The sequence below is a fragment of the Chelmon rostratus genome, chromosome 11 (assembly GCF_017976325.1).
Source record: "Chelmon rostratus isolate fCheRos1 chromosome 11, fCheRos1.pri, whole genome shotgun sequence".
NCBI lineage: Eukaryota > Metazoa > Chordata > Actinopteri > Chaetodontiformes > Chaetodontidae > Chelmon > Chelmon rostratus.
This window is the reverse complement of record NC_055668.1, coordinates 14,312,213-14,331,700: the sequence shown is the minus strand read 5'-3', so window position 1 is coordinate 14,331,700 and position 19,488 is coordinate 14,312,213. Positions and strand designations below refer to the sequence as shown.

At 42.5% G+C, this 19,488-nt stretch overlaps 1 protein-coding gene across 1 annotated transcript; it reads right to left on the bottom strand.

Annotated features, from left to right (window-relative positions):
- Positions 1 to 42: 42 nt before the first annotated feature.
- On the bottom strand, positions 43 to 18,914 carry myofl (myoferlin like). The gene is made up of 54 exons (XM_041948025.1): positions 18,721 to 18,914; positions 18,220 to 18,275; positions 18,010 to 18,101; positions 15,679 to 15,787; positions 15,364 to 15,460; positions 15,017 to 15,186; positions 14,509 to 14,637; positions 14,036 to 14,098; positions 13,850 to 13,900; positions 13,675 to 13,705; positions 13,461 to 13,576; positions 13,206 to 13,332; positions 13,006 to 13,109; positions 12,847 to 12,915; positions 12,722 to 12,765; positions 12,552 to 12,634; positions 12,413 to 12,448; positions 11,872 to 11,996; positions 11,672 to 11,785; positions 11,350 to 11,527; positions 10,782 to 10,906; positions 10,557 to 10,666; positions 10,171 to 10,363; positions 9,871 to 10,026; positions 9,638 to 9,769; positions 9,383 to 9,546; positions 8,817 to 8,931; positions 7,801 to 7,903; positions 7,535 to 7,674; positions 7,268 to 7,432; positions 6,901 to 6,988; positions 6,654 to 6,731; positions 6,306 to 6,487; positions 6,014 to 6,172; positions 5,830 to 5,931; positions 5,458 to 5,619; positions 5,184 to 5,349; positions 5,024 to 5,094; positions 4,913 to 4,927; positions 4,733 to 4,831; positions 4,157 to 4,285; positions 3,228 to 3,383; positions 3,030 to 3,121; positions 2,746 to 2,916; positions 2,445 to 2,593; positions 2,047 to 2,186; positions 1,861 to 1,949; positions 1,690 to 1,785; positions 1,429 to 1,570; positions 1,217 to 1,316; positions 893 to 1,086; positions 696 to 805; positions 453 to 600; positions 43 to 307 (listed from the first exon to the last, which is right to left on the bottom strand). Exons 1-54 carry the CDS (start codon positions 18,806 to 18,808, stop codon positions 269 to 271), a joined length of 6,162 nt encoding a protein of 2,053 aa, XP_041803959.1. The 5' UTR covers positions 18,809 to 18,914; the 3' UTR covers positions 43 to 268.
- Between the last annotated feature and the right edge of the window lie 574 nt (positions 18,915 to 19,488).

Genomic DNA, 19,488 nt, shown 5'->3' with positions numbered 1-19,488 from the left:
ATTTGCCCAAATGTTTACAAAATAAAACAAAATATGAACAATTTGATCATAACAAGTTTTATTAAAATCTATAAATCTTGACATTCTTGATTTTTTTTTCTCAATGTGAACATACAAGAGTTGATTTGCTACATAAAAAATAACATACTGAAAACAGACAGATATGGCCTCAGCAGAGGAAGTAATTGCATATTTCTGAGGGACAGTAACAGTGAAGAGGACTGTAGAATCTGCAGCAGGAAGGCAAACAGCTTCTCTGCAATGCTCCTTAGGAGAACGGCTTCACAATCTTCATTGAGATGTAGTTCTGTGGATATGGAATAGACATTAAAATTCATTCATCAGATTACAAAATACTGGGAACAAAAAATATGTGTGATGGATAAAAACAATATATTGTAGGTTTGGAAATATGCAACTCAATAAACTATCAGCAAACAAAGTTATCTTACGGGTAGGGAGTAAAACAGGATCCCGAAGAACAAGATAACCAGCAGAAGGACAATCGCTAAAATGAATATGCATTTGAATCTGCGCCAAATTATGAACTTCATGGTCTTGCAAGGGTTTGTAAACCAGAAGAATGACGTGTCAGGGCGGCTGTTGAATGGAGAAAGACAGCAACATTTACATCATGTAAATTCGTATTGAGCGATTCATAGAATTGTTGTGTTTTAAGGGCTCAGATTCCTTACTTGGGTTGGTCCAGTTTGGGATTCATGTTTGGCTCATCTCTGCCTTTTCCAGCAGGTCTCTCCTCCATCTCCTTCTCGTGCACTATTTCCAGTGACATCTCTACTTTCCCCTGTGAAATTTTGAGACACAGTCTTAACAGTAACCAGGAAACAAACAAAAAACTTCACCAGCAACCCTGCTGTGGAGATAAATGTACCCCAAGCACATGTTTCCCATCCTGCAGGATCGCGCATGGCCACCAGCCTCGTACAGACTTCTGGGAGAAGAGGGAGTTGGACTGGGGTTTTTTGGAGAAAGCTGAGCCTGCCAGCTCTGGCAACATCTTTAGGCTGCACTTTTCTGGGCTCTTAGCAGGAGGGATCAGGTTGAGTAGATCCAGCTCAATTGAACCTGATTTAAAGTGATATAGACAGAAAACAATCAGTGTCTTTTATTATAGTCATTCTCTACTAAATTTCTATGGCCTTCCTTTGTATGTTTGTCAGGGCATTAAATTGGGTTAATAACAATGCTGTTTTACCCAAGTAGTCATCCAGGGAGAATTTGTCATTGTCCCATATCTGGATCATCAGTTTAGGAGGAGTCCTAAATTCAGTTTTGTCCAGATTCCAAAAGTGCTCCTGAAAAAAGGCAGAAACTTTTGATCATACCTGCCATCATACATCTCAAAAATGACATAGTTATGAACATTAATCACATGATGCTCTGTTTCTGCTCCATGATCTCACTCACTTTCCTTGAGACAACACACAGCTGCTCTGCAGGCAGGTAGTCAAACTCGAAGATGAACCTCCAGTTGAAGTTCCCATCACCATCCAGGGATCTGTAGTGGACATCAGTCTTCTGCTTGTGCTCCTCCATACCTGGCATCCATCTAGGAAACATGTTGAATTTAAATTCCAATCCAATAGGGAGAAAAATGCATATTTAAGTAAAACATAGTATGCAAATATAAATGAAGGGTTCAGGTAAGAGACAGGACAAGTGATGTACCCTTTAACATAGATGTCACTCATGTTTTCTCCAGTGATGCTTGTTTCGTCCAGAGTGACATCAGTTGTGTTCCAAATGATGGCTCGCAAGAAATACCTGTTTTAAATATACTGTTATATTATATCCTTAAATACAGTATGATACATTTTTATGTTGTCAAGTGTCTCTTACTTCTTGGCTTTGCGTGGAGTGATATCACATGGAGGCCCTGGCAAGCCAAGGCTTTTGGGGAAAATGTCTACCCACATTTGAATCTGTCCCTGCATTTGTGGGAAAGGATGACTGTTTTAAACAAAGCTATCATACAACAACATGAAGATGTTAATTTCACATTATGCTCGCATCTGTTGTTTTAACCTGGGACAGGTTGGGTTGGTGGGAGCTGCACAGGGTTCTGGTCTCCACATGCTCTGGTACCAAGCCCTGGTTTCTGAGGACATGCAAGGCCAGCCTCTCTCTGGCTGGGCCCAAGTGTGGATGGATCACAGTGTTTGCCTCTGCAAAGGGCACGGCAGAGCACAAAAGTCAAGTATGAAAGGATATCATACTGCAGAATATGCGTGTTATTATCAAAGAAACATAAGCAGCCAAAATTGGAACAAAATACCATACTATCATAATAATGTTACTAATAAATAATTGTTAAATAGTGTACAAGACAAACTTATAAAATCAAGATATTGTCACTGTAATAGTAGATATAAGCAAGAATACTACTAAAAATATCAAAATAAGGCTTTTGAGATTGGCAGTACCAAAATCTTGCAGGTTGTATAGTTTTCCTGAGAGGGACAGTGAGGTGCTGTCTCCCTCTATGCGTGGAGGAGGGATATCCCTCACTTTAGCCACACGCTGGAGGATCTGGGAGGGCTTCAGCTGGTCTCTCCACTGATTGATCCCTGAACTGCAACAACATTGTAGTTTGTAGGTTTGGCTTTGAGAAACAGAAGCACATGAAAAACAAAGTCCCTGGCCTTCTTTGTAGGAATGTGTTGACTGCACTGTAGATGTGGCGTTCATAGTGCACATAAGTACACACAGGAAGTGCATACTTACACACAGTATGTCTGTGGCAGGCCACAGCAGGACCTGAAGCGAGACAGGAGTCTGTTCTCCAAATCGATGACTGTCTCACCCACTTTTTCATCTCTGCTCAGTAAGTCATAGTCATACACTGCAATCTTCAGGTCCTTGTCTTGAGGTATGAAGCAGGACATCTCAAACACCCTAGAGAAAAATAGAGAACATCATATTTTGTACTGCTGCTCCTACATAAGCTTGGTCTTAAACATTTGAATCAATGCACAATGAACCAAAAGATGGACACATCGCCGTCTCACCTCCCAAACTCTGGATTAAGGGTGTTTGGTTTGTAGTTATCCCTGTCATCCACTGTTTTCCTCCCCAGTGAAATTTTAATGTATGGGTCACACTGAAATAAGAATGCAAAAAAAACAAAAAAGATCTAAGCTCCTGCAGCATCAATCAACTTTCTAAATCAGGGTGGTTATTCAGTTGCAGCTTCATACAAAACTCACCATGCCATTTGTATCCTTAGGCTGCAGGTCTATGCACCGCACCACATAAATCCTGACCAGACACTCCTGAGGTCCGCTCTCAGGAAGCTCTCTGAACTGGCGGGGTGGAGCTGGCACCCCCGGGTCATCAGGCAGTGGGTATATCTTGAATGAGCCCTGAATATCACCAAAGAGTACGGCACTGTTAGTCACATAACATCTACAAGCTAATTAGATTCAAACAGGCACATAAGATCACACTACTAATAAGATACCAACAGTTTAGAGATAATAAATGAAAATCTCTGCGGTTTTCATTCTACCTGAAAAATAAACTAATAAAATAAAAGCCGATCAGCAGTCCAACAAATGAAAAAATACTGAGTCATTTTATTCCTGGAATAAAATCTTGTTGCCCTCATTTCCCATGCCCTCCACCAGCATGTTTCTAAATGTCAGCTTACTGATGAAATGCTATGTTATTATGCACTCAAAGTGGAAAAATGTCTTTAACTCACCATAATGCAATTCAAAACTTTTCTTTATTCCAGTTCTGGAGAATATGTAGATAACTCAGCTTGGCGTAGGGTCCAAAAATACCACATACTGTAGCAAACTATTATTTCATGGACATACCAGTCTGCAGGCTAGATATATATAATACTGTACATACACTGTGTTTATGCTGCTGCAACAACAACATAGTTGTTGATGTGTCCCTTCCCTAAGCCAGTATCTCATGGTCTGCTATCAATCCAGCACTATTTTGCAGCTGACAAATGAATCCATTGACTGTAACTGAAATTGATAAATTTTCCACCAGAGGGCAGACCAAGGCTAAGAAAAGTAGGTGTGCAACTGCAACAGCAGTGATTGCTCATGTTACAATAGCTCATGTATAATGTAGCATTGACTCACAGGGATACTTCCTTAAAAAACGGTTTCTTTACCTTGAACTCTCCCACCACAGAGGGGTCATCTTCCTCATCTTCAGTTTTCCCTCTCTGGAGTTTGAAAGTGCTGCAGAAATCAGTGAGACCCTGGAACTGTTCAACCTCCTCTAGTTCACTGTTGTACACCTGAAAGACACATAAAACAAGCACAAAGCCACATCACAGACAAAAAATCACAAATTACATCTATTGTACTGTTATATATTGTCATTTATTGTAAAATCTGCAACACAAAACTGAGTCAAACTTTCACTATTTGGAGCTTTCAACCTGACTATACTTCACAGCTTTAGTTGCAAGTTTTTCACAGAACTCCCACATTTGTCTTGGTTGGTTTTCATTCAAAGAACTAACAACTGAATCTTCTTAATGTTTGACAGCCCATGTCAGCATCGAAGAAACTAATCATAGGCCACCTCTGCAAGGTCTTATCTACAAAACAGACGGGAACAAGGTCTCTCTGGTCACAACCCTGTCGCAGCTGGCTAGCTGTAACTTGTAAAACAAACCCAAACCCAAATAGAGATTAAATCAGCTCTTGTGTTTTCACAACATGTGATGACATGTTCTCACCTGCAATTTGTCATATCCCTTTTTCAGGTAAGGCCCGCACTTTTCCTGCTCTCCAATAGAGGCATAGAACTTACTCCACCAGTCTACTGCTTCCTCCTCCTACACAATGGAAAATAACGGCAAACTTAGTATTTTTACAGACGCTATCAAAAGAAGATCTGTGAAAACAGAAAATCTCACCTTTTCTGCTTGAAGCTGCCAAGTGGGAAGCAAGCAAAGAACATGTATAAATAAAAAGAAGCAAATGTGAAAATATTGGCTCCTGCCTTTTGTGAGTGTATTATTATTTACCTCAGTTTTCACGATGGGTCTCTCCTCAATGTCTATGACAACATCTCCCTGGGCAGCAGCTATCATTGCCACTGCAAAGTTGACGGAGACAGTACACAATAGGTTTCTACTGTATGTAGCTGAGCATGTATGAACTGCCTGAGTGGATTTGTTTATATACCTCTAGCAGACATGCAGACTTCATTATTAATGCGATACGGATCACAGCGGAACTCCTCCAGGCAGTCGATGGTGCACTGACCCACTACAGGTTTCCTACCGAACGGTCGGTGGTCGATTACCTTCAGCACAATGGGAGGGGTGTACATCTCCTCTTTGGGAAGAAGCTGGGTGAGAAAACAACACAACAGGCCATGTAAGGAAAAATGGAGATGTAGACATGAAACACTCAAAGATGTCTGAATATTTTGTCTAGAAGGTCTGAGGGTCAGTACCACTTTGAGGAGCAGAACTGATCCAGGGAAGTTGGGGTTCTTTTTGAAGTTCCTGATTACAGCGGTTTGAACAATCTCACCTCCACACTCCACTATCAAACTGGGGGAGGAAACTGTGGCCAACTGGTAGGTCTTCATGTTCCTCAAGCCCCAAGTCAAGACCTGGGATCAACATTAGGACACTTACAAAAACTAGTACGGGTAGATTAAGGGACTAGCACGGTGGTGAGAGATAAAAGTGAAAGGGAGGAAGAGATGAGAAATGCAACAACAACAGAAATCTTGGGGCTGGGCTGGTCTTGTCTGATCATGTAATGCCTGTGAATTTATAACGGCTGGCAAAGGGAGCAGGATTGATGATTGATGGTGTACCTCAATCGCAGTGAGCTGCACTACAGGCCTGATTCCCTGGGGAACCATGTAGAGCTTCTCCCCCCGCCGAGGAGGCACCAGAGGCAGATCTCCCTCATTCACCTGGATGGCAAAGAGCATCACCTCATAAACAGAGTTTAAGCTAAGTTACAATATGTTTACTTTTATTTAGTGTCTTTATTACCTTGTCCTTCAGTAGGAGCTCTGCAGCCAGCAGTACTTCCCCAGCACTGCGACCTTTTTTGGTGACTGGGAACCACAGCAGCTTAGGGCTGACAGCCACACTGGGGTTCAGTTTCACTACTGGGGGGCATGTGCAGCGACCCATGGGCTCATCTTTACCCTTGTAAATAAAGTACAGAGACTTAGTACAGCCTGATTATATCCACCATGAACCCCAGTTGCATTTCTTGGCTAATACTCTGCATGTTTCTGTGATTTGATCAGAAGTTTGGCAAATTAAATACTCAACTTACTACTTGATCACTGTCGTACAGCTCCAACACCACATCAGGAGGGTTGCGGGCAATAGTTTGTGGGTCTCCGTAGATTTCAATGTCCTCAAAGATGAGAGTCTGATCCCATGTTGGGTTCAGGGTGGCCCTTATGACCTCTGTGGTCTTACTCACATGTAGGAATGACACATGGGCGTATGGATCTGGAATGGGCCAGGGTATTATTTTGATGGGAATGTGAGACAGAATGTGCGAACCTGTGATGCTTAATGTAATTTTTTCTTGTACATCCTGAATAGATTTCACATATTCCTCTTGGTTTAGGCTTTGTGTGGTTATTCTTATTATAAATTCTCTGCTTTTTTTTACCTGAGAAGCTGTCTTTGTCCATGGCACAGAGATTCCTCGCCTGGTACACGTACACTCTCAGATGGTACATGTAAGACCCTGAAATGAGATCAAATTTATAGGCATGGTAAACTATATCACAACAAAAAAAAAACAATGTAATCTCATAAGACACCTGTTGATTAGGCAATGTTATCTTACGACTGGTCAGGAAGTCTGAAGAATGATGAGTGGCCTGGAATGAACTTATTCAGATCCAACTACTTACGGCTAAAGTGGCAGGAAATGGTGGGTGTGTTGGCACCAAATACTTTCGCTGCATCCGTTTTACTGGCCTTCTCATCAATATCAACCCCCTGTTAAAAGAGCACAGAGCAAGGTGCTTAAAAGAACACTTCAAAGCAAACATTTGAGCAAAACTGAGGAAAATGTGCAGAAAAGGATGCAGAACTAAAATAAACTTCCTGGGTTATGTGCCACCATCTAACAGGAACAGGCACATGCAGGAGAATAATGAAAGGATATGACTCAGATGGCATAAAGTAAAGTTGCTATGACGACTACCTTGTTGGGGGATGTTAAAGAACGCAACACATATTAAGTAATATTTCTCAGCAGGCTTAAGTAAGACTTACTAATGCCCCTTCCAGCCGGAAGATGGCGGAGGCCCCGATGCAGTCTGACGGGACCATCTTTCTTCTCCAGCGGCGGCGGCGGAACGTGTCAGAGGTGCGCTCCTTCCTGTGGAACTTCCAGCCAATTAGGGAAGAGTACTCCCAGCCTTCCCCTGGTTCTCGCCTCTGCAGAAGAGGGAAGGACATAGAAGAGAATGAACTGCACTCAAAACATCTCTCAAAACCTACTCTTTTCCTCGTCTACCTCTTCCTCTTCCTCTTCCTCACCTCAGTAGCAGCCTTTTTATCAGAAATCTTCTTCCGCGGTCTTATGAGTCTCTTCCTGCGATGGACATGGTACATTTTCTCTGCTGCAACCCAGGATTTGGGCTTGTCATCAGGAGGAATGGTGATTCCGTACTCCCAACCTGGTGCCAATGCACAAGCACAGATATAAACACAGACCCAGTTAGACTCGCCGGAATCATTCAAAAACGAAAACACAATGGGCAGACGATTTTGATCACATATTTCAGCTTTAGTGTTCGTGTTACCTCTCTCATCTACAGCCCTGTTGCTGTCAAAGCTCCAGTCATCCTCCCAGGCCCATCCAGGCGGACAGTCAAACTCTCCTGGGCTTTGAGCCTTTTCTCCGTTCTACACAACACAGACACTTGTCATCCATTTACAGTATGTGATGGATGACTGTATATTTGAAGCACTTAGTGGTTCAAAATTTTAAATCTAAAATTTATTTGGTTACATGTTAATAAACACAAAATAAATAATGGTTTAAGGAAAAGGGAGTTTCTTACTCTTCATACTAATATTAATAATTCTAATCCTGAAACCTGCATTAACTTTTTGTTGGCTACTTGGGTCCTGTTGAAGTCCAATGTTCACAATACATTTAGCTCTTTTTTGCTGTTGAGGGAAATTACTGGATTTCTATCAACGAAACATTTCACAATGTTCACTGGCTAGTCGCTAACTTTGTGTATTTGCCTTTTTTTGCTGGACAGAGAGGCTACAGTCAGTGTTTATCAGAGATTTTTATCTGAAAGCAGCTGCCTGTTGTGTCTGAAATAAGAGTGAATCAAAACAGTAGTTACGGGCCATAAAACCAAAACAATGAGCTGAAAGATGTTAAAATGCTCCATAGAACTGGGGGGAACAGCAGATTTAGGTCCTAATTCTTTTAAACATAGCTTTTAAATTGGTTAAAAAAAAGTTTGAGCTTTAGGTTTTTTAGCTATTGCTGGGGCCAAGTAAAAAATTGTGTCATACCATTATTAGCAGCCCTAATGGAAACTGCACATCACAACCAGGAAGCCTCTGGGTCACATCCATAAAAGGCCATATGCTTATTTCCACAAAAGCAACCTACCTGTCTTAAATACATAAGACCACAGGAACAACTGATAACACTGGAGACTAACATGAATAGACAGGCTATTGTCCTGTAATCTTTTACATTTTTCACATAGCGTCCCAAAAGTTAAGCTTGTGAGTGTGTGTGTGTGTGTGTGTGTGTGTGTGTGTGTGTATGGGTGAGAGTAGTATCTCATACCACGTCTGTGTAGGGCTCTGCAGGGGGCTTCCACTCCCCACCCGGGAAACGAGTCTCATTCTGAAAAACCTCATCTGTGAACTCTGTGTGGCCAGCATCTGCTTCTGTCAACAGGCTGTAGAAAACACCACCAAATGGTCGATGAGAAGCTTTGTGACTCAGACAGTAGCTATGGGGACCCTGGCAAACAGAACAGCTAAGGAGGACCTCTCCAGAGAGCTAAAATTATTTACACAAGCCTCGATGGGAGAGTGTAAGCACATCCACAGAAGAGGGAGGCACTCAGGGAGGGAGGCAGACCTCCTTAAACCAAAACAATAGCTGATGCCAAAATTCCTTTTGATTTCCTGTGATTGTAATTATATTATGGTTCTGTAGTTTGGCTGGTACAAGCACTGACATATGATTACTGCCAATTAATAGAGGACGAGCTGAAATACAAACAGGATCCCCAACTTCTCCTGCAGTAGGATAACAGGATGTTTGTACTTGAGACTGTTCGAGTGATGGATCACCAAAGACTGTGTGTGTGTGTGCGCACAATAAAGTGAGTTTCTGAAACTCACCATCGCTCGGGGTCAACAAACCAGTCCTCCTCCCATTCCCACCCACGGGGCGGCAGAAAGCGCTCCTGTTTGAGTTTCACCTTTCCGGTCACATCTGAGAACTTATGGCGACCAACCAGGCCGGTAGTTCCCCACTTCCCCAGCACATGGGCCTGGTTCTCATACTGTGCAGAGAAAGCAGGTGTGTTAGGGAGCAATATTTCACGCAAAGCATAAGTCAGACGTGACACCGCTGAAATCAGATAGCTACTGTACCATTTCAGCATACACGCTGAAGTTTCCCTCTGAGAAGCTGTTGAACTTCTGCTCATGGGCAGAGAGTCCGAGCCACATGTTGACCCGCAGCTCGGCGGGGATCTTCACGCCTTTGTTTTTGTCCATGGGGTACTGACAAACAAAAACAATGTGAGTGAGAACTCCATGTGAATCAATGAAATACACAATTAAAAATAACTGAATGTGTTTCTGTACGTCGACTGGTTCCGTACCTGCATGAAGATGGTCTGGGTCCGTCCACAGTGTTTGCCACGTGCCTGTTCACTGAAGTTGGAGTACATGATATTGTGTGCTGGGACTCGGGCAAAAGCCACCCGCTTCTCTCCTCTTAACATCCAGATGATCACATCTGGCATGCTGTTTTGAGGCTAATGGAAAAACATGACATTTAATGTTTCAGTGATATCTTTTTGAGCAAACATTATACTTTTGTTACTGGTGGCAGCCTGGGCCCCTTAAAGGAAAAAAGCAGAGCTGCATGCAAACCATGGAATAGCTTTCTTTTTCCTGACCTCTTCTGCCAGCTGCTTGATTCTGTCCAACCAGTCTTCAATGTCACCAACAGTAGCCTTGACATCTGTGGCCTCCTCTCTCATGCGAACAGCCATCTGTGTAATACTGTCCACAGCAGCATCACGCAGGTTTTTCAACTGGAGATCCAGAGCAGTCACGTTGGGCTGGCCCTCCAGTACTGGAAGCTGGAAACTGTCCAAAGTATAAAAAAATAAATAACAGAATTCAACACAAACAGAAACAAACTCACCCCAAACCCTTACCAGGAAATGTATTTGACTAAAAGCAGTAACCACACTACAGTTTCCCTGCTGCTTAGTTACATCATAGCATTACTTCATAGAACACACAAATTCACTGTATAATCAGTCTGGTCCCATCTCACCTGTTTAGGTCCTCAATCATGTGGTCGATGAGTTTCAGCCAAATCTCTGCCAGACGCGTCTCTGACACCTTGGCTAAGATGGCAGTTTTCAAAGAGGTGAGGTGGGACTCCTAAAATCAATCACAAAGACAGATAAAAGGACATTACAGAGCAGCTCTACCTGTGTAGATATGCACAATATTTGGGAATACACTGTGCCGATGTGCCACTGTGACTTATCCTCACCAGTCTGTCAGCGATGAAGAGGAGAACGTTGACACAGTCCAGACGGTGGCTGATGTCTTCCCAGTATGAATTGAGAATCACTACAGGCTTAGTGTCAGCCCAGGGCAGGTAATAGTAGTGATTGCCTGTGGGATACAACATAAATACACCCTGTCGTTTTAAATATAAGTTGTGGAGCGGACCGCACACTAAACCTTGCTGTCAGTGTGGTTCTCCCCATGACCCCTTAGACACTGACTTGGAGCGTGGTCAGCAGATTCACTGAAGAGCTGTCCAATGTCCACTTTTACAGTAGAGTGCCAATGATATATTTCACTGATAATTGTTGATTTTCAATACAAATACCTTTAACAGGATTGAAATAGTGTGCAATACATTTGGAGCTGCTTCAAGCTCCCAAAAAAATGTGCCATTCTTATATTTCACACAGTTAGACAGTCAAATGATGTGTGTCATGAAGATGTAAAAAAAAAAAGGTCATGGGCTACAAAAACAGTTATATGACATTAGATTATTAAATGGATTAAAGTTTAGTCATTTCTTAAAATGATTTTGGAGTCCTTCGTACCATCAAACACAGCAAAGCTGTACTGGGTGGTGGACGACAGGGGCTTGCAAGTGGAGTCCAGCTTGTTCCCATAGTTACCAATGCTGACCTCAAACTGGATTGGCTCGCCCGGCTCTTGGAGCATGCAAGCACTGTGGAACACTGCGCACAGAGAGTACTTCCTCCTCCGCTGGTATTTCTGAATTAAATAGGATGCAGCAGTGGTTAAGTTAGAAGCGTCACTTTGTCTTTGTCAGTTAAATGTGTGCAAGGGTTAAAATATAAATCAAATAAATAACAAAACAGCAGTAATTACAGTAAGACTGGGTTTCTGTACTCATACCTGTGCCACCAGGATGTCGTCACTGGAGATGTCATCCACACCTTTATCAACCTTTCCATCCAGCTGGGTGGACAGCTCAACAAGGATCCTCCCCCTGTAGGCGACCCCTTCACCCTAAAACGGATCACAACGTACACGCTGTCATGTGTCCATACCTACTGAACCCTCTGCACTGGGCCGATGGGGGGGGGGGGTCTTACCTTTCCGAAGTTGAGTTCCTCATATGGGTCAGGCAGGCCCGTGAATTCTCTCGGGCTACCGTACAGGTTGACATAGCAAGGCCCAAAAGCTGGGAGAAAACCAATCTCTGATGCTGCGGTGCTCACTGTAAAACACATACACACACGAGCACACACACACACGGAAACACACACGGAAACACACACGGACACACACACACACACACGCACACTCTGTTTAATAAGCCACCTGGACAGTTTCATGGTTTATGAAGCAATAAGGTGTATGAGAATAGACGTACAAACAGAAGCAGAGGGCTAAACGCTCATTATTTCCACAGTAATGATGCACTGAATCTATTATGTAGCTTGTCATGAGGTTAATTACAGTTTGTCTTTTCATATAAACATTAATAAATAAATATCAAGATTATGGTCCCAACCAACCTGAGACTGTAAAAGGTTAAAATCAGAAAAAAAATTTAAACCACAAAGCAACAGTTATCTTTTTTCAGTGTGATGATTCCAACATAAAACATGCAGACGATCATTTCTTACGTACATTCAGACACAGTGTTGCAACCTTCAGCCCGACTGTCTGTTTCCAGTGGGAAAAAAAAACATTAAATCATATTGCATTTTTAAACATTTTTAAACAATGACTCACACAATCATCACAAAAACACAGATTATGTCATTACCTTCTATCTCTCCACCAGAGGAAGACATTGTGCTCAGATTTAAAAACGTTGTTCCTATGGCGTCATTCTTAGTAAGACGATCCCTGCCAGGAGTAATCGGGCATGTCAAGTATTCGTTGTGATGGTATTGTCACTTGTGCAGATGTGTATGTCTAAATTTGAGCTCTTACCAGTCATACAATGTCAACTTGATGCGCTCACACATAGACGGGAACTGCAGACGCAGAGAGAGACGTGTGTTAATTTGTGCCAAATGTTACCTTTGAAGCTACATCTTAATATGCATGTCTCATACCTTTACTTGGAGATTGATGAGTTGATTCCACTCCGGGTTAGCATTTTTCTCAATGATTTTGGTGCACAGCTAAAACAAAGAAAATGCTACTGCATATGAACAATATTCACACAGTAAAAACATTTAAAAAATGCATCTTTTTATTCAAACATGAAATACCTTCTTGCCAGCAAAGCTGACTTCCACATATGGATCCACCAAGTTCTTCCTGTCTCCATCCCCTCCAAAGACCTGTTTCACCGTCTGAACAAAGGCATCATCCACTGTAATAAAAGTAAAGCAGGTTGTAAATAGAGGTTTTTCAAGGGTATTTGACCACATTGAACTGCGATGGCTGCAGGAATTTATGTGTCCCTTACTCTGTGGCATATCCTCAGCACGGTACACTTTGAGGCTGAGTGTGGCCCAACGCATTGTGACACCGGCTGGCACCAAAAGATTGCTTTCTATGTCGTCCTGCTCCTCACTTATCTCTCTCCTCTCACTCTGGACCCAGATAGGAGAGGAGAGGAGAGGAGAGGAGAGGAGAGAGTTTGTTGCAGTATTTTTCAATACTGACCTGTACATGTGTCTACTAGAAAGAAATCTGATGGTGAGTAAGACAGTAGACGCACCGGTGGCTCATCTCCAGTGCCCACAACAATTATGCTGACTTTCAGGTAACCTCTGGCCCCTGAGCTGGAGTCATCAGGATCACTCAGGAGGAGCCACTTCCTCATTATGGCATGACCTGGACATGGTGAAATATTCATGTTCAAACACCTACAGGTATTGTAGGTGCAAACGCACAAACAGAACAGAGTACGCACTTTACATGGAAATACGGACCTGGTTCATCATAGATGTAGCCAACATCCAGCTGGGTAAACAAGAACAAGCATTAAAAATTTGTCAAATGGCTGGTGATAAGAGCCAGAATTCTGCTACACTAAACCCCTGCTGGTGAGTGATGAATCACCACGGACCAAGAGATAAGGACTTAAAAGCATTTAAGCTGGCCTACCTTGAACTCTCCCATTAGACTGTCAGCTCTGAGGGAGAAGGAGTCGTAAACCTGTCAAGAAATACACAACACCACATCATCAGCAGATGTAGAACCCCCCCCCCCCCGGTCCTAAAAGCACATAGCGGATGGTCCTTTTATTTTTGAAAAAGAAAAAAAAAACATTAACAGGAGTTATTTACGCACCCGAAGACCGATGGTCTCATCAAACAGTTCTGAGGGGAGCATGTTAACATTGTAGAAAAACATCTGAGGGACAGAAACATAAATGCAAAGTCATAAATTTATGCCTATTTCTCTTCACTGTATCCGCAAGACATTTGGGTGTCAGACACACTGTGACAAACATTACAGGACTTACAATGCATTAAGCTGAGATGCTTATGGCAAAAACTGAGTCAAAGGAAAAAGCATATGAGAGGAATTAGATGCGAGAAAAAGCTGAAGACGCTGCCTTCAAGCTCCACTGCGATATCACAGCTGCAGATGAAGAGCGAAATACTCCGGAGGTTTATTAAAGCTGAGGGGGATTAAGTGGCAAAGAGAGGAGACACAAGGGTGTTAAACAGACCAGCAAGATAAAAGGCGAAAGTAAGCGATCACGAATTAATGTCTATAAAGTAATCAGAAGGGTGTTTTTGTGGTGATGGACTCTCTACCTCGTCAAAGAACGGGTTGTTCCCTCTTCTGATCCTGGTCCTGTGGGTCTGTCCGCATACGTTCACCTTTACCACAGGCTTGATGTTGTTGCCAGGCAGCTGTCGACCCTCTATGACCCGAATACGAATCTGGATATCGCAAGCAACGATAAGGCCGCTGAACAAAAGGCCCGACAATTTTTCTGGATCCCTTTTGAACAGGTACCATCGATTCACTTGGACTGACAAATACCAGCTTATTCAGCACAGACACGAGGACTTTGATGGGAGCAAAAATATGTTCCTAAAGAAAATCATGTGTGTAATTATCTGTCTTGATTTAAGACCAATGCACTCATGTTTGCTGTTCTCTAACATGAGCAATAAAGTCCCTACTGGCTAGCCCAGCCTTCAGTGCATATTTGTGGATACAGTAGGGTGTCACTCATGTGAAAAACAAAAAGAATTCTCTCCTAAACTGTGCACTTGTGATTATCCAGGAACAGAGAAATCAAAACTCGGACAATACCTGGAAGTCTTGAGGCTTATTGGCCAGGGCCCTGTGCCTCTTACGGCTGAGACGGACTGACTTGTGGCTCGGTTTCCCCGGCTGGTTCCGTGAAGTGGGAGCTCCTGGACTTCCACCCTGACCTCCTCCTTCCACATCTGCCTCGCCCTCATCAGTGTCATCGCTGCCTCCTGTGGGGCACAACCACAAAAAATCACAACGCTCTTTGAGACAACACGGCAAACTTTGTTCTGTTTCCTCATCTTGATTTGTGAGCTTTTCTGTGTAAACACCCTCTCACTGGGTTTTTTGTTTTTCTGGAACAATTCATTCAAGCTTTTCATTTCTTGGGTTAACTGTGAACTTACCAGCATCCGCGTGAGACGTGTCTCCATCAGGCTGATCATTTAGGTTTGGAGTAGCGCTGGGAGGTGGCTCATACCCAATGAGCAAGTTTATAGTCGCCTGAAAAAAGTTCACGTGTTCTTAATTTGCATCATCGGCTATACTGTTGTACTGACACCAAATTATATGTCATAGGATTCAACAAATTCAGCTACTTTCTGCAGACCTATACAGACACCAGGCGTCCTCCACAGCCAGAGCTGGAGCTGCCTTAGCTGATTTTCTATGTCCTAAAATCCTGTCATATGTAAGCACTGTTACTAATTAAATGCGTTCACCCCAATAGCCTGCTGTTTCTCATTGATCAAGGGCACATTCTTGGATGGGAGGGACTTCACGTGACCGCTGGCCAAGTCTCTCAGAGGGATCTGTGCCGAGCCAATGAACCTGAAAAGCAATCACATAAATTTTCTCTTGGTCAAACAATCATGCATACATCAACGAATGAATCACTGCAGCTGGAAGGAAACAATTGTGTGTGTTTGAACAGGGGGCAAGGACGAAAAGCTACAAAAAACCTCGGGGACGTTGCTTTGGTTTCACAACTATGACAAACTTGTGTAATTACGACACAAGGGACTTGGACACAATGTTTCTGGCTTTAATAACTCGTTGCTCTGGGTAGTTTCCACTTCCCAATTTCATGTTGTCACATATTGTGACAAACCAAGATGAGCAACAACTCCCACATTGTTGTTTTTTAATCAAACAGAGGTCATGTGGCAACAGTGATTAATAAATAACCACAACGAATTGCAACACATTTTCTAATAACATCCCAAACCAGATAAGTCCATCACTATTTGAACTCATTAGTTAATTATGGTTACAGGTGGATGTCATCAGGCCAGATGGACTCTTGACCTCTAATCAAATGTCAATAATGACAACTCAACTGTTTTTTAACAAAGGATACTCTGCTGTGTGACAAGGACCGGCTGGTTTCACAGGCCAGCCCCTACGATGACGGAAAAGTGCATTAAAAAAAAAAAAGAAAAAAAAAAGATGGAAACAATTAAGATCCACCACAGGCATGTGCTGGTTGCTCTGTGCCCAGTTTAAGGGTGGACAAATATATAGCCAAAGAGGCGGGTGAAAAGGCAGTCTTAAGTAAGCAATATGAGAACAGGGGAAACCATGCTCATGAATATGCTCATGCTCCCTTTTTCTTCTCTCAACAGTTGTATTATTATTTGTCATTGCACAGAGCTTAAAAAAAAACCTTGGGTCTCCTTGGAAAGCACGCAGTCAGCTGTGGAGGATAAGAGAGGAAATCTGGTATGGCAATTTACTGTCTCTACCACTGCAGAGGCCACATGCAAAGACTAATGCTCGCGTCAAACAGTTGCGACTAGAAACTAGAGAACAAAATTTAAAGAACTGCTCAACCAAAAAAAAAAAGGAACTGACTTTTAACCGCAGATGATGCTTTTCCAGGCATACCAATATCGTTTCCATTACATGCTGCAGTGCATGCTACTTTTAGACAAACTTTGCCAAACAAACTGAGCAGTCTGCACTGCCAGCTGATTGGCTTCAGATGGCTGATCCTGCTTGTACCACTCACATTCCTTTTCTAGATTTTCCTACTTCCTAAGTTAAAGGCGTGGGTGAGAGTTGTGTCACCTGCAGGTTAAATCAAACGCATTTCCCACAAGAATCAGTGACATAATATGTCTAAAGTTTGTTCTGCAAAGCATCACAGGCTGTGCTGGTACTAGTCACCACAGATGTGCCAATGACAAGCCAGCGCAAGCTCTCTTATTCACCCTGCTCATGAGTTGCAGGCGGCCATCATGGAAAAAGTATCTAAGTGCATTCGTGGCTGAGGCAGACAGCCCTCCAACTTCACCCCTCCCCTTGTGCCTGCCTCAGAATAATTTATATTATACACAATCAGTCAGTAGGGTGACTCAGAGGAAATGTTATTGTTTGGTCTACCTTCGTGCCAGCACTGCACAAACACAACACCCTAACGATATTAGAGAAAACCTGCATGTGCCTCCAGATAAACAATAGAAGAGTAAGCAAAATAATTAATTAAATGCAACACATATGAGTCTTGAGTCTGTGTAGGAAAGATTAAAACAAGTGAGTTTTCTTTCCTTTTAAGGCAACATTCCTCGGTAGTGCAGCAGTGCTATTGTGAGGGAGGCGAAGCACCTTCTTTACTGACGCTGCAAGTCTTAACATGGCCACAGCGAGTCCTGTGGTTACACAGCTCAGGAAAGTTAAAACATGCTCCTCCGCTCCTTAGGAGAAGATCATAATAACTATTTTCAACAACCCTGTCCTAATAAATAGTGGCATTGTAGTACAACTGCTACGAAACAAGCCCTTTAACAAAATTGTAATCATATGTCTACCTTCTCAGAAGATAAACCTATGTGGTTTTCACCTTTGGTTGCTTTACTTAGTGTAACATGGTCTGGTTTTTTAGGGGGGGCTGAGAGGGATTTCTGTAATGTGCGGTCCTACACCGGGGAAGGTTTTCACTCAGAGAGGCACAAGTGTGTTTAAATGAAACACCATTTGCTGAAAAGCAACATAAGTACTATGACATACGCAAATGTCACATTTTATCTGTCCCATGCTTTCCATGCACGTACTTGTCTTTGCCGATTGTTTCGTAGTCTTTTACGACCACGTTGATGAATGAAGACGCATCCAAGGGCGAGCCTTTCAGATCAAATTCGAGCACCTGTAATTACAAGGGCATTTGCAGTCAATCACCTGCATACAGTAGTGTTCATTGAAGTAATTGCAGCTCTCAGGCGAGTAATCATTTCCCAAGACAACAAATCTTCATCCCCACTTACTTCATTCCAAACTGGATTCAGTTCATTGTCAACTGCTTTGGTTTTCTTCTTTTCACCTGTAAGCATAATAAAGTTAAACCAGGTTTGTTTGCAAAACTTCTCCAAAAAACTAAACTGGCAAGAACAACCAACCAAAAACAAATGACTGATTCAGTAGTTTACAATCTGCTGTAAACAGAGAAATACTTCATGCAATAAGGCATTTAATTAGTTAAAAAAGAAAGTGAAAGTCATGTCGCCAAAAACGGTCTCTGGGGACAGAGAGAGATATATTCTGACCTTATGAGGATGTACTCCTCGTTTTGTGTAAGAATCACTGTCAAAATATTCAAATTGCTCTATCAATAGATGCATACTGTAAACTGTTACTACATTTAAAAATGATGCTCAAAAACTTTGCAAGGAACTTAAACACTGTGTGCACAATCAGTGTGACCGAGAAAGAAGAGCATGCAACAGTTTCTCTGCCGAAAAACAAAAAAAGACAAAGTAATCTCTCACCTCTGAAGACAATCGCAGCTATTGGATCTGGATTTCCAAGTTTCTTTTTGGGGATCCCACTCGCGGACTCAACAATGACCCGCAGCATTTTCAGAAAGTCCAACTTTACTCAGACAAACGTGTCATATTCCGCTGGGAGAGCATTCACGGAGGGAACTGAAACGCACAGATGTGCAGAGAGGAGAGCAGCGGACACCGAAGGGCAGCCTCTCTTATGAGTCAGTGGCATGACACACACCAGCCAGCCGGGATGAGTTGGGTTAATATGCGACAAATACACGTTAAACTTTATAACATACCGTTCTCAATAGCTTTTCAAAATGCTTCATATGTATAAGTCAGATTGCTCAACGTGACTGTGCAGAACTATGAATGGATCCATCCACCATCCAGGCTCGCAACCAGAGTCGCTCCACTCTTGTATTGCACTGCAGCGCCCCTTAGTGGCGTAACGAAGTCATGCATCCTTTCCGTGCTGTCGGAAATTACATCAAGTCGTACTGGCTTGGCCGTACTGTAAAAAAAAAAAAAAAAAAAAACTAGTTTACAGTATTGTTTCCAATTAAGTAAGTCTTAACTAACATTGAATACATTAAAATATCTAACACAGCCAAACACATACACATCTTCAAGTCACGAAAATGCTGCTCCAGGGTCAGTATTGTATTTGCGAAATTTGTTTCCAAGATTAGCACTGGCTGCAACATGTTTTAAGATAACGTTATATGTTGGATGGAGGAGTTTGGGCGGGGTGATTTACTGACGGCA